General features: G+C 47.6%; 1 protein-coding gene across 2 annotated transcripts; it reads right to left on the reverse strand.

The window, feature by feature from the left end:
* Positions 1 to 786: 786 nt before the first annotated feature.
* Positions 787 to 6,838, reverse strand: PGAM5 (PGAM family member 5, mitochondrial serine/threonine protein phosphatase). 2 transcript variants are annotated; one of them, XM_052690879.1, is made up of 6 exons: positions 6,550 to 6,838; positions 5,808 to 5,986; positions 5,275 to 5,400; positions 4,796 to 4,884; positions 4,372 to 4,502; positions 787 to 2,542 (listed from the first exon to the last, which is right to left on the reverse strand). In XM_052690879.1, exons 1-6 carry the CDS (start codon positions 6,798 to 6,800, stop codon positions 2,392 to 2,394), a joined length of 927 nt encoding a protein of 308 aa, XP_052546839.1. In that variant the 5' UTR covers positions 6,801 to 6,838; the 3' UTR covers positions 787 to 2,391. The 2 variants fall into 2 exon arrangements, with proteins under 2 accessions (XP_052546839.1, XP_052546838.1); XM_052690878.1 differs by having other exon boundaries at positions 4,372 to 4,505.
* Positions 6,839 to 15,282: the final 8,444 nt, after the last annotated feature.

The following is a 15,282-nucleotide window of genomic DNA, read 5'->3' on the forward strand; positions in this document are numbered from 1 at the left end:
GTTACAGCTGTACAGGACTCTTTAACACAGCCTGTGTTTGTGTGTGCACAGGGCAGTCTGACTGTGCCACTATGTAAGTAGGACCACAGTGTTCAAGAAGGAGGAAATCTGAATGCATTCAAAATTACACACTGAGATCTAATGCTCCTCCCACACCTCAACTTACGTGCTGCTAAAAAAAGTGGCTGTAGGACTACAATGTGATGGAAAATACAGCAGTAATAGCAGGGCAGCACAATCCTAGGCTACAGCAAATGAGAACAAGCCCCAGTGCAGCAGCCACGGACACAGAAACAAAAGAAAATCTGCCTACCTTCAGAAGGCCTCAGGCACACAGGGATCTCCAGCAAGATACCCTCACCTCCACTGCCACCCCTTAAATGAGGTCTGGGAAGGGGAGGATCCTGGCTCCACCCCTTCCAATCATTGAACCTGAGCTCCCCTGGGTTGGCCCTGCCTTCCCACCAGGTGCTCCATCACTGCTTCAGGCCGTGACTCAGCACTTCTGTTACAGTGCTGATTTCTGTATGTGTGCAAACACATTTTGGATGTGCAGTGTGGCCAGACAACACAAAGGGCTGGGAAGGGAGGGGGGAAGACACCAGTCCCACCAGTGCTGGAGCAAACAAGGAGTGCACTTACTTAGCAATGACCTTGAGAAGACTTTCTAGCACCTCTGCAATATTTGCATAGCACATGGAACTTTCATCTTACAGGTTTGGTGTTCCTGTTCCAGGCAGTGGTAACCGACACAACATTTTGCTATTCAACTGAAGGGACAAGAAAGAAAGACAGACCAGTTATTTTATTCAAAACGTTTAAAAAGTTAATAGACAAAAAAACCTGATAAATTATTCTCATTGCATCAATGAGACAGACACCACAACAGTTTCCTGCTGCCCCCACAAGCTGCACTACAACGACCATATTTTATTCCCCATGAGCCCCAGTTCCCTTGGAGTCATTCTGATGTAGCAGTCCTGTAAGAAACAAGACATGAAGCCTTGTCTTGCTGGGTGGTGTGCCACAATCACGCCTCACAGCTCTGACAGGAGCCAGCCTGGGGTTTCCTCTAAGATTTTCGAAGATAAGAAAAATCTATAGACAATAAAACACCTTATTTATGTCCACCATACTGCAGTGTGTGCACAATCAATCACCACAGCAGACCATGCATACAGAACTTCTCAGCATTACAGGCACTGTGAGCTAATCAAACACCGGTAAGATGAAATGCTTCTGAGCCCTCCTCTCAAAAATGCTACCTATTCTCAGCCACCTCTATTCTTCCTACGCAAGTCCAGCTGTGCCAAAGCCACTGAAAGGAGCACCTTAGCTCAGCATACAGCATTTGCCTGGTGGTTACACCAAGCTCTGGTCTAGAGAAGCCAGACCAGAGACGCCCTGTCATCATTTGGGCAACTGCAGCTTTAAGCAGCTGTCTGCCCCAATCCTGAAGAACCTGTGACCTAAGTACTACTGCCCTGAATTCAGTGCTGCTATTTCTCTACACCAAAGGAAGGAATCCACAAATAGAAATCCATGGGAGAAAGCAAAATGAAAAAAGTTTACTCCTTGTAAATATAAGAGTAACGAGAAGAATGTGCAGATAAAACTGCTTTACATTGCTTTTGTCTTACTGCTACAAATCCCATCCCTACATCTTTCTACAGATCAAGTTTTAATGGAAGGCTTTATGAGGCTGAGAAAATAACGTTCAGAATAGTTTAAAGTACTTCCTGAGGATGGAGGAACACTCAGTAAAAGCAGCAGTTAATGCTAGCACCACACCTCTGAGGCAAATGTTTTCTTACCCTCTTTATGCCTACAACCTCCAGGCAGTTTACATGAGCTTCTCAGGGCAGAGTGGAACAGTGACACAACAAAAACGTACATCCTCCTCAGCTTATGAAAATAGAAGCCTTAACCCTTTCTCCTTTCAACAGCAGAACACCTTCATTTTGCCACTTCTTCTGCAACAGCTGAAACAAGCTGGCACATCTTCAGCTGCAGTGTGCAATACAAGGCTGTTCATACAGTTCCCATAGCAATTATTTTCCTGCACAAGAAAAATATCCACAGGAGCAAGCTTTGGCTATAGGAATTCACAGGGGAATAAAAAGTCGGTGCTCTTGCAGCTGCTGAGCACACAGACATTCACTCTTTTTGTATTCCACAGCTCAGCTTTGAGCTCTGGGGAATACCTGAGGACAGGACAGCTTCAGGCCTAGAGTTCTTTTCTTTACTGGAAGGCAGATATGAGTGCGCATGAAGGAGGCAAAGGGGCTGAAGGACATTTTTAAGACAGCATCACAACATATAAAAATCTAGTGGTACTGTAGCCGAGTGTATGAGTGCAAAGAGTCCAGAGGCAGCCAGCACCTTCACTCCTCAGGTGCGTGTGATTTTATCTGGAGGCATGAAACCTGTGTCACCCAGCGTTCGAAGGGCCACTCTCCCATTTGGCCGTATCACCAAGTGAGTGATGCTGCCATTGTTAAGAGACATTCGCAGCCAGCCTTCAGGGGGAAACTGCAGTGCTCTGTTACGAAAAGAAACAAGAAAGACAAATATTGTTATATATCAAAATATTGCTAATACTGTTGTACTAACGTGTTGACAGCATCACTTTCTGTTCAAAATAGGAAAAAAAAGCTGTTGGTGGCTCTGCAGCTTGCATGTAAATGCTCCTACAGAGCCTGGGATTTTTTTTTTTTCCCTGCAATTAATTAATACAGAAGTGGAGCTTTGGTCTAACTGGACCAGTGCCAAGAATGTACTTTCATAAGCAGATTCGAGCAGATGGATGCGATTAATGTAGACAGGATTAATTCAGATTGACAGAAGGTAGAAGGTGTAATGTAGTCTGGATGCTGGGAGTGCTCTGAGCAACCCGGGAACAAATAGGATGGCGCATGCCAAAGGTTCAGCTGGTCATCGAGCCAAACACAGCACCACTAAGCAATGCTGTTCAGGACAGGTAGAGACTCTTCTCCAGCAGACCAAAGGCACAAGCAGCACTACTTCTGCTGATAAGACTAAACAGTGTAAGGAAATCCACCAGAGAAGACAGTGATCTCTAATTCATTCTAGTTACCAGCGTGTGCTAATGGAAGCCAGTGGCTACAACTACTTCCCATCAGTTACACTGTTCCCCAGATGTGAAAAGAATAAGTACATTGTGCTTCCTGTAGAAATGCAGTCTCACAGATCTGCCCAGTCTCCAGCTATTCTAAAATCCCTAACTGAACAGCCTCAGGAGGAGTTTAACCAATTGCAGGTAAACAGCTCAAGAAAACATGAAGTTGACTCAAACATTTCAATCTGGTGCCAAGGATTAACCTGGTCTTGAGTCTACAGCGGTCTTTTAGAAAACCTGAAAGAACAGATAATAGCTACAGTCAAGCTGGACTCAAAAGGAACACTGTGGATTGCATTCAATTGCTATGAGATAGCCTGAAATGGCAGATACAGAGGGTACGGTGAAAAGAAGATGGAAGAAAGCAATGAGAAAAAGCATGCAAGTATTTCAGAAGCCTAGGGAGCAGAAAGGCAACCTCTTTTGGCACACAAAAGAACACTCTGTGTACCTGATCAATAACTTTAAGTACAGCAATTTCAAAGAGGTCTAAGCAGTCTGCAGAACAGGCAGGCTGGCACACAACTAGCTCAGCTAAAAAAAATTAACTGAAATTGTTGCAGTTATTGATCAGCTTAATCGCATCTGTCCCACTCAAAACACATTATCTTACAGACAGCATTTTGTTGAGAAAGAGGATTCAAGCAGACTTGGTTGACTGGATATGGAGACAGGCAAAGATGCAGAACTTTTTTCTCCTTCGCAGGCCACACTGACATTAGCTGGAAGATGCCCTCTCCCATCCAATCCTACACTCGATGTTATTGCAAAGAACACACTAATACCATCTGTATGTACTGCAAAAACAACTAGAAAGGAATTGCCAAAACTTAATCAGTCTTTCATTAAATAAGAATCAAATTCACATCTCCCCAAAAAGAGGCAGCTAGGTGGGTGCTCTATCTGCTGTCTTTTCCAGATATGATCTTCAGTTTTTATGATGCAGAGGCACGTGGTGCTAAAGAGACTGCTCAGACATACAAAAGGGCATCAAGTGTCCCCAGTTTTGCCATTTTCACTTGAAAGTGTTCTAATTTTCAAATCCTGTATCTCCAAATTCACTGTGTGACAAAGCTGCAGGATCAGCTGCTCCTTCTGTGTGCACCCACTTTCAGCCACCTCTAACACAGCACACAAAGTCCGCCCAGCTCTGCGCAACAAATACACCAATGCTAACTGAGCACAACTTCAACCTTCAAAGAACACAGGTGAGCATGCAGTCCGACACACACCTGCAGACAATATAGCGGATCACGTTGGCATGACAGACAAAGATCTCATAGCTGTCCTCCTCCTGCTTTACGTCAGCTCGATGAATGAAGTTTCGAAATGCAGCCTCAATTCGAGCTCCATCTTCATAATACTGCTAATGGCACAGAGTTCAGATTTAAACACAGCTCAGAGCAGGTTTGCATGTTGGCTACATCTTCTAAAGATTTCTTCTCTACACAGATGCACTCTTTTGAGGTTCAATTAGCACAGAGAGATTTTAATTATTGTAGGGGTTCTGTACACTTAATGAGGAGGAAGAACCACATATTTATCTAAGGTCTATGATGAAAAGCATCAGCTCACCACAAGTTATTACCACTGTCCACATAAAGTATACTCAAAGATATAAAAATGAAAACACATGAAACAAAGTGTAAAGGTTACCACAGCTTCTGGTTTCCAGTGGGAGACGGGAGGGTCTGGTTCTATAGGTGCTCCCTCTCTCAGCAGATCAGTACTAATTTTTTTGACACCTAGAATATTAAATGCCTTTCAGAAAGGAGTTGTTCATGCAAACAGGCCCACAACTCTGCAGCCAACACATTTTTCTTATTTTTTCCTGATGACCTGCAGCAGTCTTAGCTTTACAAAATGCATAAAGGAAGAGCAACCAGCAGAGCTGCCCACACAGCAGCACACACAGGTACCAGCATCTCACTGAGGGGCAGCTCCCCCTTGATGTTTTAAAGAGAAACTGGGAACAAGCACAGGAGGGCTGTCAGCTTCTTTACAGACATTCACACAGGTCTAGAGGTTGATTACTAACAGCTCAGCTACACTGTAAGTCAAGGACTAGCTCAGAATCCCACTGGAAGTAGTCCAAAGGATCAGAAGATACTGAGAAATTAACAGAAGTCACTCACCTGGGAGGTATTTGCTTATAATTTCAGTTGTTTCAGTTGCTCTGGTCATGGAGGAGTGGATGATCTGATTAAACTTTAATCCCAAGCTTGCTAGTCTGTGTCCCGTCAGCTCAGCCTGCTCTCGACCTTCAGGAAATAAATCAGCAAATTAACAAACGCAACCCATTGGTTAATGGGAACTCTACCTCAAAGGTTGCTATGGAGCTCAGTTTAGGACAAAAGCCACAGCCAAGGGAAACTGTATTGGCCAGCAGGAAAACCTGCTCAAAAACCTTACAATAACTGGAAACTTCCTTTATGCTTTTCTCACAAGCCAGTGTTTTCTGAATGCCGTAAAGCAAGTTTAAATGTTTGGATTTGGAAGATCAAAAATGGAAAAACCACGTTTGCAACATCTTTCTGCTACAAGGGATCCGTGAAGAAGCTCTGGCAGCAAAACCCGAAGGAGAGCTGCGCTGCCGGGCCAGCAGCTCTCATCCATCCACCTCCGTGCCCAAAGCGAGGAGCACAGCGTCCTGCTTGTACCCACGTACCCAGCGGGGTCAGCGTCCTGTCCTTATCGGCGCGGCCGTCCAGGTTGTACTGCGAGTGGCGGATGAGGAAGATGTGGCGGGTGGCCCTCGCCCTGCAGTGCTCCAGGCGGGAGCTCAGCTCCTCCTCCCCCGTCTCCTCGTTCTTCTTTTTGAGGTTGATGAGAGCCAGCGGTTCGCGCCTGGACGGGTGTGTGCGGAACAGCATTTGTGGGAGGGAACACAGAGACAGGAATTTCAAAACCCAAGAAGCCTGCCGCAGTTCCACGCACCCGAAGCACCGAAATGGACGGTTTAAGCAATTCTATCGCAAAACGGATTGAAACCACCGAGCCGGAGCGATCAATAAAATCCCGCCGTTAAAAAAAGGAATCCCGCAGGTTATGGCTTATAACTGAGAGATAAATCCAATAAATGACAGCCGCCGCTAAACCAATTCGCAGCCCCCCGGTACAGCGCGGCCCCCCGCAGCGCCCACCCACAGCGCACGGCGCCGCAGGGCCGCACTGCGCGGCGCGGCTCCGCCGGGCGCCTGCAAGATGTCGGCGGGGTTCCGGCGGCGCGGAGCTCCCGGCCCTCGGGGCTCCCGGCCCCGCTCCGCCCCCACGCAACAGGCGCCGTCCGGCCGCGCGGCACCCAAGAGGCGCTCCGACCGAAGGGCGCCGCGACCGCCGCCATCCCCGCCCGGGTTGGCCTCCGCTCCCTCCGGCCGGCCCCGTGCCGCCCCCCGCGCCGCCGCACGCACCGGTCCCAGTTGCTGTCCCAGAAGCCGCCGCCGCCCGCGGGCCGCTCGATCCAACCCGGGCCCGGCGGGCAGGAGGCGGCGGGCGGCAGCAGCAGCAAGCCCTGCGGCGCGGGGGGAGCGGCGGCGGAGCCCCCCGGGCGAGGCTCGGCGTCTCCGCGGGCCGGCTGCTTGCTCACGGCCACGGCGGAGAAGAGCGCGGAGCCGCCGGCCAGCCCGCAGGCGGCCAACGCCAGGGCGCGGCGGAACGACATGGCGCGGGCGGCGGCCGCGTGCCTCGCTCCCACGCACCGCCCGCCCCGCGCCGCGCCGCCCCGCCCCGGACGGAGCGCCGAGTGGGGCAACATTCACCGGCACGGCGCGGCACGGCAGTACCGTCGGCGCTGTGCAGAGCCGGTCGGAGCTGCCCCGTGCAGCCCATGTCCGCAGCACAGCAGCTGTGTCCGCACGGCTCCGAGGAGACGGCCTGCGTAGGTCGGAGGAAAAGACGTTCATTAACGGTTGGGCACGGCGTGCCTCTAAATAACGGCATTTGGGTACCGCAACACCGCACATCTCTGCACAGCGTGCCTTGCTTCAATCACCGCTTCCTTTGTGCAGGCTTCCTTCTGCTTTCCGGATCAAGGAAGAAAAACAAATGATCATTTCTGTTGCCCGATCGATACGCTCCTCACGTGTGATTTGGTCGGCATCTCACCTTTCGGCCCCACCCCACAAATTCCTCCGACTAAGCAGCTGAACGGCGGCTTTCCAGATAGGCCCAAAGCCCACCTCTGCACAGACACGTCCAGCATCGCAGTAACGGCTGTAGAACCCCAGCAGCCCCACGCAGTTCTCTCCCAGTCCGGCAGCCCTGCAGCCCCACGCCCAGAGCTCCAGTGTTCCTCCCCTGCCCGCACCGCGGAGCTGCAGCTCGCTGTGCGCAGTGCTAAACCTCACATGGTCTCACGAGCAACCATTTAGAGCTTTGTATGAACCTGTTTGCAAGTTAAAACCGACTGAATCCTTGCAGAAAGATAAGCAGAACGGGGTGCTTTTCCTTCTGAGCTGACATCCCAATTCATCGCTCATTTCCACCTATTGCAAGTGCAGTATTTGCCACATTTCAGATTTTTCACATTTAACAATGCATCCTTCCAATTCCCATCCACCCCTCCACGCTGCGGGTCCCGGACCCACACAGCACACGGCCGGAGCGCGCGGTGTTGCAGCGCAGGGCTGGCAGCGGCCGTGCTGCACGCGGTGAGTGCAGAGCGGAGCACGAAGGGCTGCTCCCCGCACACAGAGCTGCACCACACCGCGGCGGGGCGGGAGCGGCTCTCGTGCTGAACTTCGGGCCCTTCCCAGCTCTCAGCTCTGCGTCCTTCCCTCACCCGCCGCTCCGTGTCTCTGTTTCACGCACAGCACTGCACAGCACAGCACAGCGGAGCACAGCACAGCACTGCACAGCACAGCACAGCACAGCACGGCACGGCACAGCAGCACGCACCCCGCAGACCCGCTGCGGCCACACAGCTCGGACAGAGCAGAGACTGAGGAACGTTTGCTACAGACTTGCTGCTTTTTTCCGTCCTTCTTGCATACCTCTGTCTCTATAGATAAGGTACTGAGCTTAACGTTTCCTCTCACGTAGCTTTAACATTTCTATTTTGTTATTTTCTTTAACTTGGAAGTATTAGCCCTTATCATAGATACTGTACTTATACTGTATATCTTCTTTCTCGTCAAGAGCCGAGAAGAACAAAAGCTTACTTACAGAACGTTGCAACCAAATCTTCATAGAGAGCACTCCTCTTTTCCCAGCAGCTGACACAGCTGCCCATGCACGTGATCCCATCCCCTGCCTGGGGTTGGGCTGAAGCCGGATGGGACAAACACTGCAATTGCTAAAAAAAAAAGTAAAAATAAAAATAAAAATAAAAATCTCCCACTTCTGTGAACTGAAATCTAAAACCAAATCTTGGTTCAATCTTGGTGTTGTTGCAGGAGCACTGATTGCACAAAATGTCCCAGATGAGGTCCAAATCCCCATTCCCACAGAGGGAATTCTGCCCATCACCGGCTCGCTGCAGGGCTGTGCTCAGCCACCAGCAAGGGAACTCACAGACCACTCCATGACAATAAGCAGCAATCAGAACTGTTTTCTCAGCAAAAAAAAACCCCACCACATTGCTGAGCACCTGGTCAATCTCACTGTGCTAGAAAAGAAAATGGATAATATGATTGCTTGCCTCAGTGCTGCATCTTGGATGTCACTCTTCTGAGATAACACCATCAGAAATCTCTGCAGATGCTCACACTGCAGTTCAGTTTTGGTTGCTTTAGGGACTATCATACTTAATTTATGTGCGAAAGTCTTTTGGGATCACCTTTGAGAGTATTACTTTGCTCAATAAATCAAAAAATATTATTTTTAATTTAAGTCTACCATTCTGTAAAGCCTGAAGTCAACCAGGCTGAAAAAAACACCTTGTTGCAGCGGTACCCATAGCTTAGATACACTGCCCTGCACTGCATTAGGAGCTGTTTCACTCCATGCTCTCATTTGTGTTTGTTTTAATACTCATATGACTACAATTCTAATCCCATTTCATTGTGTTGTGTTTCATCTGCGAGCAGAAAATCCCTCTAAGAGGATAACAACTACTGATGGTACACACTAATGGAATTATCCTGTTAGTCCAACAGCAGCACACCAGCACTACTGACAGCTGCAGTGGCCACCCCACCTGTGTGAGATGCAGAGCTACGCAGGGCTGAGGGCCAGGGCTGTGCTGCTACCACAGAACCTCCAGAAGTCACAGAGCCGTCAGAACAGACGGCACGGATGCTGTCTGACAAACGGTGTTGTTTCTCCTGGCAGGCAGCAAAACCTGATGGCGACAGCAGAAGCAACGGCAGCTCGGTGTGAGCCTCACTGCACAAGGAGTACGAAGAACTCCTGTTTCCTGCACGGGACCCAGATCACTGCAGAGATGAGGCAGTGTTTGGATGTTTACCATTAGCTGTGTAGGTCTCTAGCTTACAGCTGGCAAGAAAAACTTAGGAACTTTCAGGCTTTTTTTTTTTTTTTTAACAAAACCATTAGAGTAGTAAAAGGACATCTGACATGAAGAAAACGTGCTTTTGAAAAGCCTTTTCCATGACCCCAATATGTTTGCTCACAATATATCATCTCGCATGATACAAAATGCAGCTGTAAATTTATTAGCAGAAGAGGAGAGAGAGAAAAGGAAACATGAGGTCATTGGATCCAAATGCATTCAGACACACTGTGGGCTCACTGCTGGCCTTCGTGAAGGAAATACTGATGTCATCCTGGCTTGCTTCAGGCCCAGCAAAATTTAAATGATATGCTAGTTTAAACTATTGGGTTATAAAATGATGTCTACTTGAGCTCGTTTTATACATGTTTTAGAGAGCAAGAAATACTGCTTTTAAGCATCATTGGTTTGTATGACTTGACAAGTTAAAAAAGAAGAAAAAGATTTGGAAGCTGTGTGCTATTGGCTTTCTGATGGTATCTGACTGCTCCACTGAAGACTTTAACACAACCACACAAGATCTGTGTTGGTTAAATACAACATAAAATCTAGGGAGATTCTGGCATGAAAGGAAGTCTACACAAATCTGTGCCAGACCTGATTCAGATCTTGACTTTAATCTTGGGATTGTGAGTCACGCACTCAAGGATCCTTCAGCTTTCTTTTGGCCACAAAAACGAGAGAGGAGCTCACTGAGGATGAAAGACTTGCCCTCCTCCACAGACACCCTCTGCATAAACATACTTAAAATGAGGCTTCACCTTATCTAGGGCAGAGAAAGTCAATCATGGAAGACTAACCCACTTCTTAACCTGGAGCTCACAGTCACCATCTCTTGGGCTGAAGCACATGGAAAGGAAATTTTTTAGTAGTGCTGGTAAAGAGAAGCATCTCAAATAGAGCCGTGAGCAGCTGACCAAGGCTGTGTCTCTCCTTTCTCCCTCAGTAAGCAGTAGGGCCATTTAAAACTAGAATGTTTGCATTTACCAAACATGAGCATGCAGAGTTACAAATCAAAAGCTGCACCAAAAATGTTATTTGTGAAAGACTAAAAAGAACATTTCTGAACTGGTAAACGAATTACACTAATACAATCTCTACCTCTTTCATTAAGGAAAGGCATCCAGTTCTGCCCCTGAAGTCATACTCATAAAATGGAGGGTTTATTACAAAAATACTAATGCCGTGTTATCTACAGTAATGCTCTAATAAATAATGATGCATCACGCCAGAAGGGTCTCATTGGAAACAGATGGTCTAAGGAATGGAAACATAAGCAGAGTATTTTACTGCAATCACTATCCAGGAAACAAACAGAGATTTGATACTATTGCCTCAAGAACAGCTCCCTCCCAACCCTTTAGTCTTAGCTATCAGTAAGCCTTGATTTTGCTAACAAACTGTCAGTGTCAGCAATAATGGCAGCACTCTGCTTGCAAACCATTTTAGGTGCTGAGATGCACAGCACTACACAATTCAGGGGATTTCTACTTTTAACAATCCATTAATATTTAACAAAAACTACAAAGGCAAAACTCTAGTATCCCCTTGTTCTTTCCTACCTCTGTCCAGAGCTGGTTCCCAGCATCCCTGTGTTCCTTCAGAACTATCACCCTAGGGATGAGCTCGACACAGGCTGTCTATACCCTGCTGTTCTTCTTTTGGAAGCAGGCTTTTACACGCCGTGTGTTCACATACAGGCCCCACTGAGGCCGTGTAGGGAAAAAAGTAGATGAAATAACCTTTAGATGAAGTGGTTCTAACCACAGGTCTGGAGAACCCACATCCATGCCTTTCTCTGCTGGTGACATGGCAGCAGGAGCCATTCCCCCCAGCAGCAGCCCCATGTCAGGCAGGGAGGCCAGGCAAAGCAAAGCATTTGCTCAGAGCCATCTGCCATTAAGCACGCTGATCACCCTGATAAGGGATCGTGTACTTGATTGCCCCAAGTAACTCAGCTTTTTCCTGCCTGCTTACTGAAGCAGGTGTACAGGATACAATACAATAATAATAATAATTAAAGTTGCTGAGCAGAATTACAGTAAAATTTGTATTCTCGGCATTGTGCCAATGCTTAAAAAAATTGCACTTGCAGGAGAAACCGTGACCTTATTATGCGTTCATTAGGCTTATACCTCCAGGGAGAATACCAGAGGAATGCTGCATTTGTCTTAATGACAGGATGTCTCAAGGCAAATGGGCGTAACGTACATCCGTGTGGCTGCTGTGACACAGACGCAGCCCTTCCTCTGCTCACAGAGACAAGCACGACATCGGATGGAGCCAGGGCCATCTCCTGACAGGGTGGCCGAGAGCCAGAGTTCCGAATAAGAGGAGTTGGTGCAGTTCATATTTGTTCAGGGTTTATTTTTACCTGAACGCAAAACACAAAAGTCAGTAATGAGAGCCGCATCGGTTACAAGAGCTCAGCACCTGCAGCGGTGAAGCTGAATCCTGTGGCGCTATTTCAAACTTGACTAAGTGTAGTTGAGATCTGTCTGTCCTACAGCATGACAGCCCCACCCCGCCCCAGATCTGCCTCCTGGGAGCAGCACATATTGATGCTATTTCAGCTGAGGTGCTTGGTTATTACTGAATCAAGGAGAAAATCATGGGGAGCATCTTCTTGTATTACAAGTAGTACTACACGTCGCTTTTCTGCCTCCTTCCCAGCACTAATAAGCACAAGACCTAATTATCCCCATTTATAAATAACTTTCCTCATCCTATCTCTGTCCAACAGTGTTCTGGCAGATACCCTCAGCAGGAGATTTGAAATTATGTCCCTGCCAAAAGCTATTGCTGCTGATGAATCACAGCACACACAATTAAAAGGCTGTGCTTTTTATTATGTATATCCACACACACGCATAAAAATGTAAATATGTCCATGTGTGTGTGTGCACTGACTTGGAAATTCTATCCAGTATTTGCCAAATACAGCCAGTGTCAGCAGAAGTAGCCATCTGGTTTCAAACTAAGGGTGTTTCTGACTGTCTTTGCTGGAATGACTTCACTTGGGGAATTCCTTGTCAGTGCACTGCTCTGGGATTTTTATGGTACAGGTGGCAGACACGTGGCATTGTAGGACTGGTTGCTGTTTAAAATCAAAACATGTGTTTTATATAAAGTCCCTCTCAGAGACAAATGCAGATTTGCCAAATCTGATTTTTTTTTGCCAAAAACTAATGGCTATCCTGCGAGGACAGATCTTCATTTGAACTTTCTCCTGCTGGCTTGTTTTCTGCCCCCAGTCTAATCCTTTAAAGGGCTCTGAAGATTTATATTACTGCTCTGCCTCACAGCCCTGCCCTGGTCAAGGCCCTGCCTACATTATAACCTTCTGACATATTCCAAAATATGATGATGGGAATCCATCTGGAGAGGAAGAAAAGACCTTCTATGTATTTAACAGCGTGCTGCCTGACCCGGCCAATCCTTCATGCTGATAGAGACTGGAGGAAACTTTTCTTGCCAGCAATAAAACCAGCTGCCCTTTGCTCTCTACTGACACTATCTATTCTCTTTCATGTCAGCTGAAGCTATCTTTTCTCTTTTCCATTACCTCTTTTTCCAGCTCTCACTCTGTGTTCTGCGCTATCAAAGCACACTGCAATGGCCTTACAGCTATTTTACTGTATTTCTGCTCAGCAACTTTAATTATTATTATTATTGTATTGTATCATGTACACCTGCTTGAATAAGCAGGCAAGAAAAAGCTGAGTTGCTGTAGGCAATAAAGTACATGACCCCTTAGAATGAGGACAGTGCTGTGTCAGGGTTATGAAGAGGTCTGGATTATAGGGAAATATGCAAGAAGTCAAGGGAATGATCAAGGCAGACATTTCTACCATATTTTTACTAAAACTACCCTTCAAAGTCAGCACTAAAGAGTAAGACGACTGTCAGCAACACCAATCACACAAACACCCAAAATCTTCTTCCCGAGAACGTTCCTGAAGTGATACTTTGAGGTTAAATCTGGCCCCCATCTGCCCTATTGCTCCCAGGTACCTGTGGGATGTAACTACTTGGCTCCAGCCACACAGACTGCAGAACAATTTGTGCTTCTCACAAACACAACACATTTGTGAGGCTGGGGAGTCACATCACCATCCGACACGGAGCAAAGAGGCACAGAAAGATGTGCAAGGTCAGCAGCAATTTGCAGTGGAGCCAGGAAATGGTGCCAAACTACCCGGTGCCCATTCCTGCACCTGAAGTGCAGACTGTGCTTCCAAATGAACATCTAACTGCTGTGGCTCATCCTGCAGATCGCAGCTCAATGCTGGGAAAGCACCAGCAAGACAGCAGCACAAAGTCACAATCCTAAAAGATTGTGGCCAACAACACAGCAGCCCGTCTGCATGCTGTCACAGTGCATCTGGAAAGCCAGTCATAACCAACACCTACTTAGAAGTACTTAATGCCTTGGTTTTACACGGTACAGTGAAATGGCATCACAGGATCCTTCCAGCTCAGATCCATTCATGCAGGGGATGCAGGAAGAAAACATTGCCTAGGAGACACTTACCTGCACGTGATGGGAAAGGACAAGCCAGGAAAGCACTGCTTTGGTGCTCCACTAGTACACCCACATCCCTCCTTGCTGGCTGCCACTCAAAAGCACATACATGAAGATATCAAGGTTCTGTTAGCAGGGAGAGAGGCTGCTTTAAAAATAGAGTTGGCCAAAAAATTGGATTGTGTTTAGGAAACATTGGTAAAGCTCAGCACTGCCCACACTGCTCAGATGCCATCCTCCTCACGCCAGCATTTTATGATCTAATATTCTGTGAGGGTAGGACATGTCAGTCCTTTATATTCCCTGCAAATAAACGGTCACACTATTATATGAAATTCCACAGTAGAAAAAAAAGCATGTCTAAAGGGCAAACAGCATGGCAGCACAGCATTAAACAATTTGTATGAAAAAAGCAAGACAAAGAATCCTTACAATCATGAGATGCATCTCTGCCTCAGAAGACACTTCTCTCTCCCCCTGGGTAAGATCCACCGTCTGAAGCCTTGCAAAACTTCCCATTCTGTATCTAGCCTGCATCAGGAAGACCGCATTCCTGTTGGGAGAAAAAAACACTTGGCAGGAAGGAACCATTTTTCCCATTTGAAAGAATGGGAAATGGGAAATGTCAGTGCCTCAATGCCAGTGAGGCTGAAGGAGTCTTGCAGTCAGAGCTGGGTTTCCCAAGGCCACTCGTTTCAGGCAATTTCTGACAGTTCATCAGAGCTCTTAGCTGCCCCTGGAAGACAGCCCACCCCCCACTTCAGCTCTCTTTTGCTGGGGTGCTCTCACAACTTCCCACAGACAGGCCCAGCTCCAGGAACGCCCAGCGTCACCATCTGCTGCTGATGCAGCCACGTGGCACGCAGTGAATACAGGGGCAGTGAATACAGCAGCAGGTCAGAGCAGCAGGGCCTTCAGGTCCCTCAGCCAAACTCGTACGTGGCTTCAGGAGAAAAAGCAGAATTCATCACACAGAGGGCAAATTCGTAACACAGTGAGTGCAGATATTCAAACAGGGGCACCGTGCCGGGGGGAAAGGAAAGCTCTCCGATGTTCTCCGCCTCCTCCAAGCTTCCATCGGTGCTTTCTCTTCTCCAAATATGCCTTAAGTTAGTGGGCATACCTACCAGTCTTCCACAGCATGGAACATAACCACTGGCAGAAACA

The sequence above is a fragment of the Tympanuchus pallidicinctus genome, unplaced genomic scaffold (assembly GCF_026119805.1).
Source record: "Tympanuchus pallidicinctus isolate F22 unplaced genomic scaffold, pur_lepc_1.0 scaffold28, whole genome shotgun sequence".
In the NCBI taxonomy this organism is placed as follows: Eukaryota; Metazoa; Chordata; class Aves; order Galliformes; family Phasianidae; genus Tympanuchus; species Tympanuchus pallidicinctus.